Source organism: Theropithecus gelada, chromosome 16 (genome assembly GCF_003255815.1).
Source record: "Theropithecus gelada isolate Dixy chromosome 16, Tgel_1.0, whole genome shotgun sequence".
In the NCBI taxonomy this organism is placed as follows: Eukaryota; Metazoa; Chordata; class Mammalia; order Primates; family Cercopithecidae; genus Theropithecus; species Theropithecus gelada.
The window spans coordinates 59,328,768-59,348,654 of record NC_037684.1 but is presented as its reverse complement, the minus strand read 5'-3'; the positions used below and the strand labels follow the sequence as shown (position 1 = coordinate 59,348,654).

At 51.9% G+C, this 19,887-nt stretch overlaps 1 protein-coding gene across 1 annotated transcript in view; it reads right to left on the bottom strand.

Moving 5' to 3' along the window:
• The window catches only part of RAP1GAP2 (RAP1 GTPase activating protein 2), a 172,018-nt gene that overhangs the window by 112,761 nt on the left and 39,370 nt on the right, over positions 1–19,887 (bottom strand). The window contains exon 4 of the mRNA XM_025363499.1: positions 19,387–19,471. Within this exon, the coding sequence (XP_025219284.1) occupies positions 19,387–19,471 (85 nt within the window). The remainder of the gene's footprint in view (positions 1–19,386; positions 19,472–19,887) is intronic.

The window sequence follows — 19,887 nt, the reverse complement described above, 5'->3', positions numbered from 1 at the left end:
TAAAAATAAAAATGGAGCACTCTCAGAGTTCCCAGGCTGCACCCTCTTTCCTCTAAAATCACCCGACTCTCATATTGAAAGCGGGGAGCCAAACTCTGTGTTTAAAGTTGAAATTATCTTTTAAAATTAATATCTCTACCCCAAAGGCTTGGTTCTTTTTATCATAATCTTTTTCCTCACTGTCAGAGAACTCCTAGAGAAATCACTTTTTTTTTTTTTTTTTTTTTTTTTTTTTTTTTTGAGACGGAGGCTCGCTCTGTCGCCCAGGCTGAGTGGCCGGATCTCAGCTCACTGCAAGCTCTGCCTCCCAGGTTCACGCCATTCTCCTGCCTCAGCCTCCCGAGTAGCTGGGACTACAGGCGCCCACCACCTCGCCCGGCTAGTTTTTTGTATTTTTTAGTAGAGACGGGGTTTCACCGTGTTAGCCAGGATGGTCTCGGATCTCCTGACCTCGTGATCTGCCCGTCTCGGCCTCCCAAAGTGCTGGGATTACAGGCTTGAGCCACCGCGCCCGGCTCTCTTAGAGAAATTAATATCTCTTACAGACAGGAAACATTTCTCTAAACTTCAGCAACTCCTTCTGAGCCACTTGTTTATTTCTTTTTCACTGGTTAATGCAAGGAAAATTGAATTTAACTCTCTTTATTACAGAGGAGCACAAACAGTGTGATCTCATTTATGTGTGCCTCTCTCTATGTGTACGATGCCAAGATGTCTGGACGATTAGCAAATGGTAAGAATGGATACTTCTGGATGGTAGGATTATTATTAGGACATTATTCATTTTTTTAATTTTCTCTGTACTTTACGATTGCTTTAACTTTATAATAAGCATATATCATTTTATTTAAAATTGTCTGGGGTGTTTTATATTTGCTGGTTACTTGAACACACACAAAAAAAGTCTTATAAAAATTATCGAAGAAAACAGCTGGGCACGTTGGCTCATGCCTGTCATCCCAGCACTTTGGGAGGCTGAGGCGGGTAGATCACCTGAGGTCAGGAGTTTGAGACCAGCCTGGCCAACATGGTGAAACCCAGTCTCTACTAAAAATACAAAAAAAAAATTAGCCAGGCGTGGTGGTGTGCGTCTGTAATCCCAGCCACTCCAGCTGAGGCAGGACAATCTCTGGAGCCCGGGAGGCAGAGGTTGCAGTGAGCCAAGATTGCACCACTGCACGCCAACCTGGGCAACAGAGTGAGACTCTGCCTCAGGAAAAAAAAAAAAAAAAGGCTGGGTGCGGTGGCTCATGCCTGTAACTGCAGCATTTTGGGAGGCCGAGGCGGGCAGATCACAAAGTCAGGAGTTCGAGACCAGCCTAGCCAACATGGTGAAACCCCGTCTCTACTAAAAATACAAAAATTAACTGGGCATGGTGGCACGTGCCCGTAGTCCCAAATGCTCGGGAGGCTAAGGCAGGAGAATCGCTTGAATCTGGGACGAGGAGGTTGCAGTGAGCCAAGATTGCACCACTGCACTCCAGCCTGGCAATATCAGCGAATTTCCGTCTCAAAAAAAAAAAAAAAGAAAGAAAGAAAGAAAGAAAATATTAGGCGCTTTTTTGTTCATTGCCACATCCTTAAGGCTGGATCAATCAATGAGGATTCATTGATAGCCTATTGTGAGTATTTATTAAGCACCAACTACTAAGTGTTTATGAAGCGCCTGCCATGGGCCCCATATGTACCAGGCCCTGGGGCAGCAGGGATGGGAAGGTCATGCTCTGCCCCATTTGTGTGAGCTGGAGCTGCACCGGGTCCTCCCAGCCCCACAACACCCTGTACCTCACACACACACCCTTGCAGTCTCACCTGAATGACATTCAACTACACAAGGAGGAGCAGGTGCTGGCACAGCTCAGAGCCTCACCAAGCTTCCGCCAGGAGCTCCCAAGAGAGGGCAGCCCTGACCCCGTAATGGTGGCCCCCAAAAAGATATGTGTGTATCCAGGAACCTGAGCATGTAACTTTATTCGGAAAAAGGGTCTTTACCCATGCTGCAGACTGAATGCACGTGTCCCTCCCAAGGTGACGGTATGAGAAGGCGAGGTCTGGGGAGGTGACCAGGTAACAAAGTTTTCACCCTCATGGACTGGATTAACGTCCTCATAGAAGGCCTGGGGGGACAAGGGAGTCCCTCCTGTCCTTCCGCCTTCCTCCCTTCGAAGACACTGCAAGAAGGTGTCACCTTAGAAGCAGAATGTGGGCCTTCATCAGTGAGTCTCTGGGAGCCTCGATCTGGGATTTCCCAGCCTCCAGCATGGTGAGAAATAAATGGCTATTGTTTGTAAATTACCAAGTCTAAAGTATTTTGTTGTGACAGTCGGAAGAGACTGAGATAACAGATATAATTTTAAGATACAAAGGAGTTTGAGACGAGATCATTCTGGATTACCCGGGTGGGCTCTAAATCCAAGGACAAGTGTCTTAAAAGAGACACACAGAGGAGAGACCCCCAGGGAGGAGAAGAGGGAGCCACATGAAGAAGACAGAAAGAGGGCAGAGCCCCCAGCCAGAGGCGGGCCTGGAGCCACCAGGCACTGGAAGAGACAGGCAAGGAGCTTCCCCTGGAGCCTCTGGTGGGAGCACGGCCCTGCTGACACCTTAATTCCAGACTTCTGGCCTCTAGAGCTGTGAGAAAATAAATTGCTGGCCGGGTACGGTGGCTCATGCCTGTAATCCCAGGACTCTGGGGGGCTGAGGCGGGTGGATCACCTGAGATCAGGAGTTCAAGACCAGCCTGGCCAACGTGGCGAAACACCGTCTCTACTAAAAATACAAAAAATTAGCCGGGTGTGGTGGCTGGTGTCTGTAATTCCCAGCTGCTTGGGAGGCTGAGGCAGGAGAATTGCTTGAACCCAGAAGGCAGAAGGTGCCGTGAGCCAAGATCACGCCACTGCACTCTAGCCTGGGTGACAGAGTGAGACTCTGTCCCAAAAAAGAAAAAAAAAAAAAAAAAGAAGAAGAAGAAAAGAAATTCCTTTTATCCTTTTATTTCAACCCATCAAGTTCATAGCAATTTGCTCTAGCAACGCTAGGAATCAAATCTACCCCCAAGGCCTGAAACTCCATCTCCACACTCAGCCAAGAGCACAGATCTGCTGGGGGCCCCTGGGGTAAAAAGCCAGCAGGAGGGGCACGCACAGGAGGAACCCACTGAGGCACAGATCTACGCAGGGTACATCCCTTCAGGAAGCATCACAGAACCCACCATCCACTGGCGTCTGAAGCCCCAGACACAGCAGGCTTGAGTGTCAGGTAAATGACACTCTTGGATGGGGGTAGCAGGTGGGGGTGGATGTCAGAACACAGAATCTGGCGGCTTCCCGCTGCTGAGCCGGTCTCAGTGGAGAAGAGTCTATGGCGGCTGGCAGAGAAGAAGAGCGGGATTATCAATGGAACCACCCTACGCGTGTTTGGCATACTGACCATGATAACAACCACTAGTGTCCATTATGTGCTGATATTCGACACCTGCAGGAAGCCTGGCACTTGACGGAGCCCTTGTCCGCCTGCTTCCTCCTGTAATCCTTGCAGTCACCCTACAGGGTGAGCTCCGTTCTATAAATGAAGAAACCGAGGTTCACAGAAGATGACTGAACTGCACGATGTCACACGGTTGGTTTCTAAATCCCAGGAAGAGGCAAGACCCAGACCTAGCACCATCCCGTGGGGGAGGCAGGACCTGAAAACAGGCAGGGACGTCACAGACCCAGGGACTAAGTTCTGGGGTGGGATGGCTGGTCAGGCCTCCAACAGCAGGTGGGATGCCTGGGGCGGGGCGGGGGGCGCTGGGAGCAACCCCTGGGCGACACCCTGAATGCCAAGTGCTCTATAAGTCTTCTGAACGCCAGCGAAGTGAGCCAGAGCCAAGCCCTCACCAACAGGCAGAAAGAGGCGAAGAGCACGACAAGAAAAAGGGAGAGGACATCCTGGGAACACAGGGAGACCCCGCCTCTACAAATTTAAAAAAAAAAAAAATCTATTTAAGCCTAGCAGGGCGTGGTGGTGCACACCTGTGGTCCCAGCTCCCTGGGAGGCTGAGGTAGGAGGACTGCTTGGGCCCAGAAGGTCAAGGCTACAGTGAGCCCTGATCATACCACTGCACTCCAGTCTGGGTGACAGAGAACCTGTCTCAAACAAAAAGAAAAAAGGGGCCGGGCGCGGTGGCTCACGCCTGTAATCCCAGCACTTTGGGAGGCCGAGGCGGGCGGATCACAAGGTCAGGAGATCGAGACCACGGTGAAACCCCGTCTCTACTAAAAATACAAAAAATGAGCCGGGCGCGGTGGCGGGCGCCTGTAGTCCCAGCTACTCGGGAGGCTGGGGAAGGAGAATGGCATGAACCCAGGAGGCAGAGCTTGCAGTGAGCCAGGATCGTGCCACTGCACTCCAGCTTGGGCGACAGAGCAAGACTCCGTCTCAAAAAAAAAAAAAAAGAAAAAGAAAAAAGGAGGCCAGACGTGGTGGCTCATGCCTGTAATCCCAGCACTTTGGGAGGCCGAGGCAAGTGGATCACCTGAGGTCAAGAGTTCGAGAACAGCCTGGCCAACATGGCAAAATCCCATCTCTACTAAAAATATAAAAATTAGCCGGGCGTGGTGGCAGGTGCCTATAATCCCACCTACTTGGGAGGCTGAGGCAGGAGAATCACTTGAACCCAGGAGGGGGAGGTTGCAGTGAGCCGAGATCGTGCCACTGCACTCCAGCCTGGGCAACAGAGCAAGACTCCATCTCAAAAAATAAAAAAATTAAAAAAGAGAAAAGGAAAACGGAGAGGGCGATGGAAGGAGGGCCTGGCGGCCGGTCACCTTTACCATCAGCCCAGACTCCCAGACCATGGGCCACTCAGGCTGAAAGGGCAGCTGTACCCCGCCTGGCCCCTCATGGCTTTTAGGCCCTGCCCCCCACTTTCTCATGTTCCCCACAAGGTCAGTATCTATCCCCGAAATACAGACTCATTTTAATATCAGCTACAGGCAAAAGGAGTTAGGAAAGAAACTTCTGATGAGGACAAACTGCTCATAAAACATATTCCAAGGCCAGCCTCGGGCCTCTCCACAACCCCGAATTACCCATGTCTCGACTCAGGCCCAAAAACCTTTATGAAGATGGCGACCCTGCAGGTTCTTTCTGCTCCCTCCCCTCGCCGGGGCCCCCTGTTTAGGTCAGATTCAGAAGGCAAGAGTTGGAAGCACAACTCAGAAATATGTTCCTTCCTCCAGGTCTGGCTCAGATGCTGGGCTGGATCCTGGTTTTTAGCCTTTTTCCAAGACCCTCAAGGGCATCCACATTTATCAGGCAGGGTTTTGAGTCTGATACACAAGGCTCTCGTAGGGCCACCCACACAAAATGTCAATCCTTGTTCATTCCACAGACAGGCCCCTCAGCTGCGGGCACCTGGCAGGGCAGAAATCAGGGCACCCTGACAAACTATATTCACAGAAAACCTGGTGTACTTCCCCCCAGATGGTCTCTCTAAGCATTGCTATTCTCTGCACATTTCAGAAACAGTTTTTTGAAGGAATAATAATGACTGATATTTACGTAGCACTTACTGCATACCGCTGTTCTAAGCGATAAAGGCATATCATCTCAATTAATCTTCACTACAGCCACACAGGGCAGGTACTCTTACTATCCTTGATATAGTTTGGGTTTGTGTCCCCGCCCAAATCTCACATGAGACTGTAACCCTCAGTGCGGGAGGTGGGGCCTGCTGGGAGCTGACTGGACCACAGGGTGGATTTCTCATGAACGGTTTAGCACCATCCCCTCCCTGGTGCTGTCCTTGACATTGTGAGTGAATTCTCATGAGATCTGGTTTAAAAGTGTGTGGCACCCTCCCTCGCTCCCTTGCTCCCGTTCTGGCCCTGTGGCGTGCCTCCTCCCGCTTCGCCTTCAGTCATGAATAAAAGTTTCCTGAGGCACCCCAGCAGCCAAGCAGATGCCAGCATCCCGCTTCCTGTACAGCCTACAGAACTGTGAGCCAGTTAAACTGCCTTTTTTTTTTTTTTGAGATCGAGTCTCCCTCTATTGCCCAGGCTGGAGTACAATGGCACGATCTCGACTCACTGCAACCTCGACCTCCCAGGTTCAAGTGATTCTCCTGCCTCAGCCTCCCGAGTAGCTGGGATTACAAGCGCCCGCCACCATGCCTGACTAATTTTTATATTTTTAGTAGAAACAGGGTTTCACCATATTGGCCAAGCTGGTCTCGAACTCCTGACCTCATGATCCGCCCGCCTCAGCCTTCCAAAGTGCTGGGATTACAGGTGTGAGCCACCACACCTGGCCAAACCTCCTTTCTTTATAAATTATCCAGTCTCGGGTATTACTTCAGAGCAATGCGAGACAGGACTAATACATCCCTATTCTACAAAAGAGGAAACTGAGATGCACAGAGGTTATACAGCTAAGAAGTGGGTAAACTTTGGCCAGGTGCACTGGCTTATGCCTGTAATCCCAGCAGTTCCGGGAGGCCGAGGCAAGTGGATCACCTAAGGTCAGGAGTTCGAGACCAGCCTGGTCAACATGGTTAAACGCCATCTGTACTAAAAATACAAAAATTAGCTGGGCGTAGTGGCGCGTGCTTGTAATCTCAGCTACTTGGGAGGCTGAGGCAGGAGAATCGCTTGAACCCAGGAAGCGGAAGTTGCGGTGAGCCGAGATCGTGCCATTGTACTCCAGCCTGGGCAACAGAGCAAGACTCCATCTCAAAATAAAAATGAATTTAAAAAAGCAGGGGTGGGGGCCAGGCACGGTGGCTCACGCCTGTAATCCCAGCACTTTGGGAGCCCAAGGCGGGTGGATCACCTGAGGTCAGGAGTTCGAGACCAGCCTGACCAACATGGAGAAACCCCAACTCTACTAAAAATACAAACTTAGCCAGGTGTGGTGGCGCATGCGTGTAATCCCAGCTACTCGGGAGGCTGAGGCAGGAGAATCACTTGAACCCAGGAGGCAGAGGTTGCAGTGAGCGGAGATCATGCCACTGCCCTCCAGCCTGGGCAAAAAGAGCAAAACTCTGTCTCAAAAGAAAAAAAAGAAGAAGAACTGGGGAAGCCTTAACCCCAGGCAGACTGGCTGGAGAAACTGTATTCTTAGCTACAACTCTCTATTGCTTCAAGTTCTTAAGAAGAACCTCAGAGGGGCCCAGGACCAGGTCAAAGGAGCTGGATTAATCGCCCCTGTGGCAGGGGAGATCACTTGGCCAATCCAAAGGAGAGAAAGATGGGCTGGAAAATCAATGGAGAGGGCAAGAAGGTGACCAGAAAGAGAACTCTGGGAACCCAGCCAGCTGTTCCTCCCACAAAGAGAGAAGGAGCACAGCTCAGCTGGCCTAGATGCCTAGACCAAAGCCCGTGAATTGTGCTCTATTAGCAAACTTGAGGAAGCACGGCTTTACTTTGGGGCCTCCAGCTTGGAAGGCCAGGGACCCGAGGATACATAGGAAGAGGCAAGGGACTCTGATGAGCCAGCTACTCTGGGTTCCCTACAGAGAAGCCCTGACTCTGTGTTTCTCAAGGGCAACAACTGAACCTAGATCATCATTGCTGTCATTGTCATCATCGCCATCGTCACAGACCATCATTGTCATCATCGCCATCATCACAGACCATCATTGTCATCATCGCCATCATCACAGACCATCATTGTCATCATCGCCATCGTCACAATCCATCACTGAGCACCTACGTATCTGATGCTCCACTAGCAACTTTGTGGATGACCTCATTACTGCTCACACCCACTCCTCCTGGTGGCCACCATCCCTATGATACAAGTGAAGAGACTAGAGGTCAGGGAGATGAAGTGACCTGTTCAAATGATTCATGCAAAGCAGTCTGTAGAGGTGGGGACGATAGCACAGGCTTCAGAGCCACACAGACAAACCTGAGCCCACATCCTGGCTCTGCCACTCATCAGCTGTGGGACCTTCAGCAAATAACTCAACCTCTTGTGACGATTTCAATCAGAGACGCCAGAAATAATTTGTCTCAAATGACAATTCCAAATGACTGCCAGTGGCTGCCCACAGTGCTTTGTTGAACAGGATTCTGAGACGACGTCTAAGCTCTTGGGAAAGAGGACCGTGATCAATTACCAATATCTGCCATGGAGCCGAACGATGGACTGATGGCACGGACGTCACGTATTTTCCATCCCTGGTGCAGAGAAACACCATGGTGGGAGAGACACTAAACAAACACACGTGTGCACGTCCATGCCTGGCAGAGATTTGACTAAGGCACCAAAGCAATTAAACAAGGAAAGGAAAGTCGAAACATACAGTACCGGAACAACACAATATCCATACGGCAATAAATGAACCTAGACCCCAACATACTGTCATACATAATTAAATTAAAACAAGTTTATCTTAGACCTAGAGCTAAAATAATAAAGCTTCTAGCCGGGCGTGGTGGCTCATGCCTGTAATCCCAGTACTGTGGGAGGCCGAGGCGGGCGGATCACGAGGTCAGGAGATTGAGACCATCCTGGCCAACATGGTGAAACCCCGTCTCTACTAAAAATACAAAAAAATCAGCCAGGTGTGGTGGCGGGCACCTGTAGTCCCAGCTGCTCGGGAAGTTGAGGCAGGAGAATCACTTGAACCCAGGAAGCACAGGTTGCAGTGAGCTGAGATGGCGCCACTGCACTCCAGCCTGGTGACAGAGCAAGACTCCATCCCAAAAAAACAAATAAATAAAAATAAAGCTCGAACACATGGAAGGAAATCTTTGTGAGCTGGGGTAAGCAAAGACTTCTTAGGACACACAAAGCTACAGACATAAAAGGAAAAGAGTCCATAATTAGACATCATCAAAATTAAAACTTCTGCTCATTAAAGACACTGTTAAGAAAAGAAATGGGCCAGGCGCGTTGGCTCACGTCCGTAATCCCAGCACTTTGGAAAGCCGAGGTGGGTGGATCGCTGGGGCTCAGGAGTTCAAGACCAGCCTGGGCAACAGGGTGAAATCCTCTCTCTCTCTACAAAAAAATTCAAAACTTAGTCGGGCATGGTGGCACAAGCTTGTAGTCCCAGTTACTTGGGGGGCTGAGGTGGGAGGATGGCTTGAGCCCAGGAGGTTGAGGCTGCAGTGAGCCATGTTCGTACCACTGCACTCTAGCCTGGGTAACAAAGTGAGACCCTATATCCAAAAACTAAAAACAAGAAAAAAAAGAAATGGGTCAGGAATGGTGGCTTAAGCCTGTAATCCCAACAAATTGGGAGTCCAGGCAGGAGGATCACTTGAGGTCACGAGTTTGAGACCAGCGTGGGCGACAGAGTGAAACCCCATCTCTATTTTTAAAAAGAAGAAGGCCGGGTGCAGTGGCTCACAACTATAATTCCAGCACTTTGGGAGGTTGAGGTGGGCAGATCACGAGGTCAGGAGTTCAAGATCAGGCTGGCCAACATGGTGAAACCCCATCTTTACTAAAAATTTAAAAATTAGCCAGGCGTGGTGGTGGACACCTGTAATCCCAGCTACTTGGGGGGCTGAGGCAGGAGAATCGTTTGAACCCGGGAGGTGAAGGTTGTAGGGAGCCGAGATCGCACCACTGCACTCTAGCCTGCGCAACAGAGCGAGGCTGCATCTTAAAAAGAAAACAAAAAGAAGAAGAAAAGAAATGAACTCGATTAGAATATGTAAAGAACACCTACAAGAAGACTACTGAATTTTAAAGGGAGGAGGAAGGGCAAAAAGAACTATAAGAATAGTCAATAAATAGTCAATATGAAAAATATTCAACATCATTATTCATGAGAAAATGTGGATTAAAACCACAATGAGACACCGTTCAAGTGGCTAAAAGTGTGAAAACCAACAATGGCAAATGTTGGTGAGGATGTAGAGCAGCCAGACCTCCAATGACATTGCTGGTGAGGATATAAAATGGCCTGACCATCTGGCAAACAGTGTAGCTGTTTCATATAAACAGTCACCAGCCAGGTACGGTGGCTCTCACCTGTAATCCCAGCACTTTGGGAGGCTGAGGAAGGCGGATCACTTGAGGTTGGGAGTTCAAGACCATCCTGGCCAACATGGTAAAACCCCGTCTCCATTAAAAATACAAAAAACTTAGCCGGGACTGGTGGCGGGCACCTGTAATCCCAGCTACTGGGGAGGCTGAGGCAGGAGAATCGCTTGAACCCAGGAGACAGAGGTCGCAGTGAGCAGAGATCACATCACTGCGCTCTGGCCTGGGCAACAGAGCAAGACCCCATTTCAAAAAAAAAAAAAATTAAGTTCTAGAACAGACAAAACTCATTTTTGAAAAAAAATCAAAACAGTGTTTGGTCCTCAAGGAATCAGTTATGATTGACTGGGTCAGGACATGGGAGCTTTCAGAGGTGGCAGAAATGTCCTGTTTCTTGATCAAGGTATGGGTCCCGTGGATGTACCATTAGTCAAAGTATACAATACAGTTAAGACTTATGCATTTCCACGTCTGCAAATTTTTAAAATTCCAGTGACACCTACAGTAATCTTCCAGAAGCGTAAGTGAGTTGGCCTTAAAACATGAACAGAATCAGGGAAAACAGGTACATGCTCACGTGTGCACAGGTGAGGAGGGAGACGCATGCAGGTAAGTAGGTGCAAATGCAGACATCTCCATATTCTTTTTTTTTTTTTTCTTTTTTTTTCTTTTTGAAACAGGGTTTTGCTCTGTCACCCAGGCTAGAGTGCAGTGGCGCAATCCTAACTCACTGCAAGCTCCATCTCTTGGGCTCAATCCATCTTCCCACCTTGGCCTCCAGAGTAACTGGGGCTAAGGCATGAACCACCAGGCCCAGCTAATTTTTTAATTTTTTGTAGAAATGAGATCTCATCGTGTTGCCCAGGCTGGTCTCAAACTCCTGGCCTCAAGTGATCCTCCTGCCTCAGCCTTCCAAAATGCTGGGATTTCAGGCACGTGCCACCACGCCCAGCCAACATCTCCATGTTCTTAAAGCCTCCTAGTTAGCATCCTCACCCTCAGTAGCCAAATCAGCCCTTCCTCACGCCTGCCTTAAATCAGACGTGAATTTCCCTTGGCTCCTGGATGGACCCAAGAGAACAATGGGCAGTGGCTCCTGAGGAGATGGCCTTGTGTCCCAACCATGTCCGGAGCGGCAACAGAAACGCAGTCGATGTAGAGACCAGAGGTGACTCTCCCAGGACCCACAGAGTTTCAGCAAGGGCCTCCCTCCACCAGTAGGAATGTGGAAATAAGTATCTGTCCGCTCCTGTCCCTGTACAGGGCTTTCTCTTTTTTTTTTTGAGATGGAGTCTCGCTCTCTTACCCAGGGTGAGGTGCAGTGGCGTGATCTTGGCTCACCTGCAAGCTCCTCCTCCCAGATTCATGCCATTCTCCTGCCCCAGCCTCCCGAGTAGCTAGGATTACAGGCACTCGCCACCACGTCTGACTAATTTTTTGTGTTTTTAGTAGAGATGGGGTTTTGCCATGTTGGTCAGGTTGGTCTCAAATTCCTGACCTCAGGTGACCCACCTGCCTTGCCCTCCCAAAGTGCTGGGATTACAGGCGTGAGCCACAGCACCTGGCCTCCAAGTTTCTTCAAGAGGGAGAAACCAAACCTCCTGGCCGGGCGCGGTGGCTCACACCTGTAATCCCAGCACTTTGGGAGGCCGAGGCAGGTGGATCACCTGAGGTCAGGAGTTCGAGACCAGCCTGGCCAACATGGCAAAACCTCGTCTCTACTAAAAATACCAAAATTAGCCTGGCGTGGGGGCTCACGCCTGTAATCCCAGCTACTCGGGAGCATCACACTCCAGCCTGGGGGACAAGAGCGAGACTTCATCTCAAAAAACACACAAACAAAAAACCAAACCTCCTTGCTGATGTCCTTCAGCCCTTCCTGCCCCGGCCCAAAAAGGCTCCCGTCAACCCTCCCACAAATGCCTCCTTCCTTCATCCATCCAAAGCCAGTGGATGTAACGAGGGCTGACACTGTCACTCAACCCTGACTGGGGGATAGTCTCCTCACACAGCCTAACAGAAGAAGGAGACAGGAACCAGGAACAAACAAGAGAGATGAAATCAGGCTGGGGACCATGCTACAAGCTAGAACAGAAGCCCCCCACACCACCCCCCAACCCCAGGGAGAGAGGGTGGCTGGTGGGCAATCCATGAGCTGGAAAGGGAGGCCCAGCCCAGCTCTGCCCAGAGGGACAGCGAGGGGCAAGGAGGAGGTTCCTCTGATCTCCATTCCCTTCCCTGGCATAGGAAGCTTGCACACCCGCCTTACCTAGCATGGAGGCGATGGGGGCATTCACTGGCCGTGGAGAGCCACACGCCAAGGAGCAAGGGAGGAACAAGACTTTCTGCTGGTCCCTGCAGTGGGGACTTCAAACCTCCACTATCCTCTTCCGGAAAGCAGAAGGTCTGAGAGCGGCTGGCCTCAGACTTGCACAAAGAAGGGTGTGGAAGGCTGAGCGAGGGCCACCTCCCAGCTGACCGAGCCAGCTCAGGGCCTGGTGCGGCTCCAGGGACAAGGTCAGGTCAAGTCCCAGCAGAGTGGACTTCAACGAAATGCCCTGTGTCCTTCCCGTGAGCGCCGAGAGAATCAGGAGAATCAACCCTTTTACTTCACAGGGCCTGGGACGGTTTTACTGTCTATGATCCCAGGGGGTCACCCTGACTCCCATGCTTGCCATTAGGGCCCCTTCTGGCTGCCCCACCCCACCCCACCCCACCCTATCCCACCTCCCCACATAGCGTTTCCCCTCCTCTCCTCCCCACTGAGAAGCCACATTTCACATCTGAGCCTTGTCACCTGCTGAGCCACCTGGTTTCTCCCACTCAGTTAGGGCCCCTGTAGACGGCAGGCCTCTGAGGATAGAGGACTGCAGCTCTGATGTGACCCCAAAGGACTCAGCACAATTCTGGGCACACAAATGGCCCTCCCTAAATGCCTACTGACCCACTGGGGCACAAAAACTAGCTTCCTAAAAAAAAAAAAATGTGGGCCTGGAAACCACCCACGGCATTCCCACAGACTCAGCCCCAAGCCCCTCTCCCAGCCCATCCGGCACCAGCCAGTTTGAGCTCTGACTGGGAACTGGGATCTCATTCAGCCCATCTGGTCAGCATCTCTTTGGTTGCTTTTTATCAGCTTCACATTAGCAAAAAAAAAAAAAAAAAAATCCCCTTGAAAAACAAACAGCAAAGAGGTGGGGGAGGGTGCATACAGGATGGGTAGCAGCAGGCACGCCACTGAGAGTGGGGGTCCGGGGGGAGCGTGGGGGAGACGCTCAGGCTGGAGGCCAGCTACTGCTCCAGCCAGCCCTTCCCAGTGGGAGAGCCACGAGAGGCCGTCCCTGGGCCCACAAGCGTGAGATGAGCCGACCACTTGACCAAAACTAGTTTGGATCTTAGAATTTAACTTATCCTGGGCCGGGCGCGGTGGCTCATGCCTGTCATCCCAGCACTTTGGGAGGCCGAGGTTGGCTGATCACTTGAGGTCAGGAGTTCAAGACCAGCCTGCCCAACATGGCAAAACCCCGTCTCTACTAAAAGTGTAAAAATTAGCGGGGCGTGGTGGTGCGCACCTGTAATCCCAGCTGCTCGGGCGGCTGAGGCAGGAGAACCGCTTGAGCCTGGGAGGCGGAGGTTGCAGTGAGCCGAAATCGCGTGACTGCACTCCATTCAGCCTGGGCGACAGAGACTCCATCTCAAAAAATAAAAATAGGCTGGGCGCGGTGGCTCACACCTGTAATCCCAGCACTTTGGGAGGCTGAGGCAGGCAGATCACGAGGTCAGGAGATCGAGACCATCCTGGCGAACACGGTGAAACCCCGTCTCTACTAAAAACACAAAAAATTAGCCGGGCGAGGTGGCGGGCACCTGTAGTCCCAGCTACTCGGGAGGCTGAGGCAGGAGAATGGCGTGAACCCAGGAGGCGGAGCTTGCAGTGAGCTGAGATCCGGCCACTACACTCCAGCCTGGGCGACAGAACGAGACTCCGCCTCAAAAAAAATAATTATAAAAATAAAACTAAAAATAAAGAATGTAACTTATTCTATTGACTAGAGGAGGAACACAGCTATCTTCGGTGCTGCCTTGGGAGAGTCATTTCCTACCTCGGGGCTTCCCGTTTACCTATGAAGGAAACAGACTGTCCATTCCCAAACTTCTGTGACTCCCGAGCTAATCAACCAGGGGTACCCCTGCCACACCCTCTCTGAGCCTGCACCACCAAGAGAACCAGGTGAAGCCTTCTCCCACTGCCCAAGGCTCAAAGAACAGAGAACTGATTCACGAACCCTCAGGGCTAGGGACCCTCAGAGAGAGGCCACCCTCCACCCAGGGCGTCTCTGGCCTCAGTGTGCTACAATAACCTGGGAGGTGTCAACCAAGCAGAGGCCTGGCCTCACCTCACCCTGTCCCTAGGACAGAGATGTGGCAGGTGGAGCCCTGGTCTGCTGAGATATAAGATCCAGCCAGAACCAGAGGAGTGGAGGGTCAGGAGCAGAACAAGCTCCCCTGACCGAGATGTCCCTTACAGTCATCCCATAAACAAGTCCCAGGTCCCCACCCTAAGCCAGGGCCTGGGGGCCCCAAAGAATAGGACACAGTCGCTGTGCTCAGGGAACTCAAGTTAGGGAAAGAATCGGACAGCCTGCAAGCAGAAGTCGCAATATTATTTCATCAATGTCATCCCTTTTGTGATGGGACACTCCTGTGGTGAGCAGGTTGGTGGAAGGTGAGGATTGTGGTTTTAAATCCCTTACGGGCGGTTAGCTTTCGCACAAAGGGAAAAAGCGTCCTCGCCAGAGACAGACTCCTATCTGCGGCCACAGGCTGTCTGAGCCACAGAATGAACCCAAATGACAGTCACAAAGAGACCCCTCGGGCCAGGCACACCACACACACTGACCCCCAATCTCAACCACAGAAGGAACCCCACCCAGTCTGAGTTCCCAGGACAATCCCTCGCCTCTTTCTCCGTTCCCAGCTCTGACCTTGCGCTTGGGGTCTGGGCAGTAGAGTCACAGGCTGGGAAATTTCCTGAGCTGAGCTCAGAGAGGAGAAGGACAGAACACAGGGGAGGAGGAGGGAGGGCCATCTCCTGACTGCAGCTGCTGAGTTTTCCCTGAGGCTGCTCTGCTCCGGGCCTGCCTGAGGCCCCTCCTGCCAGCCTTCATGGGAGAGCACAGCAGGGGCAGGCACCCGGTGGATGCTCATAAATCATTTTTTGAAAGAATGTGTTAAAAATAATCCCTGCTGTGGTCCAGATTCCTGAGCACCCCTGCCTCACTCCCTCTGCTCCACATTTCCTCGCACTACAGGCTCCCCACCTCACAAGTACCGTCTACACCCTCTGACTCTCACCATCGCCACCCATTCCTCAACACACGGCTGTCTGCTGTTCACCCCACCCCTCCCAGGGCTGGTCTGAGTTACATCCCCAGCAACTGCCAGGCCACGGGGCGCAGTGGCCACTGTGCACTCTGCACCATACTTGGCCTCTCCGCAGCAGCTGACACCGCTGCCAGTCCCACTGCCACGAAATGCTCCTCCCTCCACGTCTTGGCCCAGCCTCCTCTGCAGAGACCCCAGCACCAGCCTTTACCTGGGGGGTTCCCTCGAGGTGCTGCCCCAGGAACCTCTCTTCTCACTCCATCCTCTCCCTGGAGAGCTCCCTCATCCCAAAGCTTCCATTCCCTTCTCTAGGAGAAGGGCTCCCAGATTTTTACCTCCAGCCCAGAATGTTCTTCTGAGCCTCAGGCATATCCAACTGAGAGGTGACCCCTCGACAAGGTGCGGTGGCTCGCACCTGTAATCCCAGCACTTTGGGAGGTCAAGGTGGGAGGATGGCTTGAACCCAAGAATCTGAGAGCAGCCTGGGCAACACAGCAAGACCTCATCTCTACAGAAAATGTTTAAATTAGCTGGGCTCGGTGGCACGTGCCTATATTCCCAGCTACTTGGGAGGCTAAGATGGGAGGATCCCTTGAGCCCAGGAGTGGGAGGTTGCAGTGACCTAGGAACGAACCACTATCCTCCAGGCTGAGTGACAGAGCACGACCCTGTCCCTTAAAAAATTGTTTTTAATCTAAAAGAAGAAGAATTGAATCCTAACCCTCCCTCCTGCAACAACGTTTATCTCAGAGAATGGTTGTCCCACGTCTCTAGTGCTTACAAACCTGGGAGCCATTCTCGCCGCCTCCTTCTCCCCAAATCTCCCATCTCATCAATTTACCACCTGCAAAATCTGAGCTCCAACCACTTCCAAACCACCCCACCAGCCCCTCCAAGTCAGCCTTCCGTCCTCTCCCCTGGATCCTGCAACGGCCTCGGCTCATCCCCTCTCCACTCTGTTCCCTGCCACGCATTCGCCATATGACGCTGGGTGATTTTCCAAAAGTCTCATCTTAATCCTCTGGGTAACATCATCAATGACTCCAGTGCTCTTAACTAGGAATAAACTCTAAAATCTTCAGCTAAATGTCCAAGTGTCTGCTTGATCTGGTCCCTGCCTACACGCCCAGCCTCTCCAACGCGAACTCTGGCTTCACCAGCCAGTCTGATCTCCTTCCCGTTCCTCTTGGTGCCGCCTTCTCTCTCTCGACTGCCTGAGGGCACGTGCAGAGGTCCACAGCAGTGCTTCTCAAGCTGCTGTGTGTATACAAATCACCGTGAAATGACGGTAAAATGCTGACTCTGGGCCGGGCGTGGTGGCTCACGCCTGTAATCCCAGCACTTTGGGAGGCTGAGGGAGGCAGATCACAAGGTCAAGAGATCGAGACCATCCTGGCCAACATGGTGAAACCCCGTCTCTACTAAAAATACAAAAATTAGCCGGGCGTGGTGGTGGGCGCCTGTAATCCCAGCTACTCGGGAGGCTGAGGCAGGAGAATCGCTTGAACCCAGGAGGCAGAGGTTGCAGTGAGCCAAGATCGTGCCACTGCACTCTGGCCCGGTGACAGAGCAAGGCTCCATCTCAAAAAATAAAAATAAAAAAATTAAAAGCTGACTCTGATTCAGTGGTGGAACCTGACATTCTGCATTTCTAAGGGGCTCGTAAATAATGCAGGTGTTGCTGGTCCCTTGGCCTCACTTTGAATAGCAAGAATCTAGAACACTCTCCTCCACTCGGACTCCACCTTAGCCTAACTAGCACGTATCCAATTTTCAGGGCTCAGCCTAAACATCATTTCCTCACAAAAAGCCCTACGTGACCCTCTCCGAGACTAGGCTACAGTCCCCCCACCTCCTAACCTTACGTTCCCCCTGAGCTATGCTGTGCTTCTCCTTCAGAATATTCACCATGTTTAACTGTCCACCCTCATCCCTGACATTATTTTTCCATTTTTGGCTCCCTAGCTAGACTACAAGGTCTAGGAGAGCAGGGACCACAACGTCTGGTTTACTACAAGGTCCCCAGAACCCAGCACCGGGCCTGGCTGAGCATGAGCACATGTGGCAGAAAGCTGTGGGTCTTGCCTGCCCCGGATCCCTTTCCCCTTCTTCTCTTGACAACACTGCCATTTTCCTCTAGGACCCACCCCTGCAATTCTCGGTTCTTATGGTTTAGGCGGGTGGTCATGAGACCCAGGTCTGGCCAATCAGAGCCTTTCATCTCTCTGGTCACAGTGATTGGTTCAGGGACAAACACGTGACCTAAGCCAGCCAATGAGCTTCTTCCCTGGGACTTTGTTAGAACTACTGGGGAAAAAAAAATACTTTTCTTTGCACTGGACTTACTTCGCAGGTAGGAGCTGCTGTCACCATCTGGCCACCACAAAGGCAGCTTGACAGAGAATGAAACCAACACAGAAGAGAGAAGGAATGAGAATGATCTCGTGGATGCAGTCATGCCTGCCATCTATGCTTGCAATTGCAAAGGCAAAAAATTCCCTTTTATGTCTAAGCCAGAGTGAGTTATGTTTCTGTCACTTACAACCAAGAGTCCTAACTAATACAAAATTCAAATAAATACTGGGTATTAAATGAATTAAATTAGTGCATGAGTAAGTGAAGTCAGCCAAGAGAATTCAGGGACTCCTCCTACGAGACTGTCAGAGTTCTCCCTGCAAACTCCTGCCATCCTTGAGGACAGAGACAAGCATCCCACAGCCACCTTTGTAGACCAAGGGGACACTTGGAATAGTGACAGGCTTCTTAGCATTACCCTGTGCAAAGGGCCAGGCTGGCACCTGGCTCAGATACCAACACTGAGCTGGGTGCTGGGGCAGACATTAGGCTAGTGAAGGTGGTCTGGCTTCCACTGCCCCCTGGGTACTGTACCCTGTCCTGCCCCCCACCCACTGCTGACCACTTAACCCACCCAGGGCAGGCTCTGGCTGCCCCTCAACACGTAGGCTCCTCGAGGCATACCGCGTGGCTGTGTGTGTGATGGGCATCAGATGCAGGACAACAACAGGAAGATGGATGGGTTTTATCTGCTTCCTATGGGTTGTCATCTTGCAAGAGATTAGGTTTAGGAAAGAGGAGGGGTGATGCAGAGCAGCGAGGAAGAGATGCCTGATGATCCCCTGTGAGCCACTCAGAGCACAGCCCCAGGATAGAGAGAGGAGCTGGCCTAGATGTCCCCTCAGATGACTCAAGGGGCAGGTGACTTCTTCAGCGCTAGTCCTCACTCACCCCACAGAGTGCGAAGGAGGGAGGGAGGGAGGGAGGGAGGGAGAGGATGCCTGCCAGCCTATACAGAAACACTGGCTGAGCCAAAAGTCTTCTCTGAGGACCAGCTCAGGCCTGTGTGGCCATCCCACCAAGGCGTCAAACTGAAAAGAGATGGGGGAAGGTCATGGTAGCTACAGGGCACTGCACCCTCGGCTCCCGTCCAGGAGTGAGAAGGTCCTGGGCCTGGCAGCCTGGACTGTGGTCTCCCCAGGAAAATGGCTCACGAAGGAAGTGCTGATAGGAAAATAACTGCCGCCCCGACCCGAACCTCCAGCCAACCCCTCCACGGGTTCTGGTGTGAACAGGCCCAGCTCAGAAGGGCCAGCCAGAGGCCAGCAGACCAGCATGCAGGCACCCTTCAAGTCCCAGGAGGATGCCGGCCACAGCCCAGCCCCGGGCAGTCCTTCGGGGCAGCTGCCTTCTGTCCTCCGACTTCCTCCTGGCTGGGCCCCTTGTTCCCAAACTCCACTACCAATTACCAACAGTCCCACCAACCCCATTTCAACCCCAGTCAATGTCCTCACCGCCCCTTGACACAGACACACTGAGTCTCCTGTCACACTTCCCCCCTCACTGGTGCTTAACTGGACGTCGCCTCCTCCGAGGGGTCGGGACACTCCACAGACCCACTTCGACGGACGCTGCTGGGCCTGGAGCCCAAGCCACAGCAAGGCCTCACGACTTCCCCACACGCTCCCCTCCCTGCCTCCCTGAATCAAAGCCTCTTACCTTCATGGTGGGAGGAGCCGTGAGAGGAGGCGAGAGCGGCCGGTCTGGGAGGGTCACATCCGAGCTGTTGGCCAGCTCCTGCTTCCTGTGAAGAGGCCAAAAGAGGTGAGTGAGGACCTGCCTGCGCCTTCCCTTCTCTCCTCCAAGAGTGACTAGGCTCTGGGACACAGTTTAACATACAATGCAGGCCAGGCTGGGTGGCTCATGCCTGTAATCCCAGCACTTTGGGAGGTCAAGGCAGGCGGATCACCTGAGGTCAGGAGTTTGAGACCAGCCTGACCAACATGGAGAAACCCCGTGTCTACTAAAAATACAAAAATTACCTGCGCATGGTGGTGCACGCCTGTAGTCCCAGCTACTTGGGAGGCTGAGGCAGGAGAATCACTTGAACCCGGGAGGTGGAGGGTGCAGTGAGCCGAGATTGCGCCACTGCACTCCAGTCTGGACAACAAGAATGAAACTCCATTTCCAAAAAAAAAAAAAAAAAAAAAAAAAAAAAAA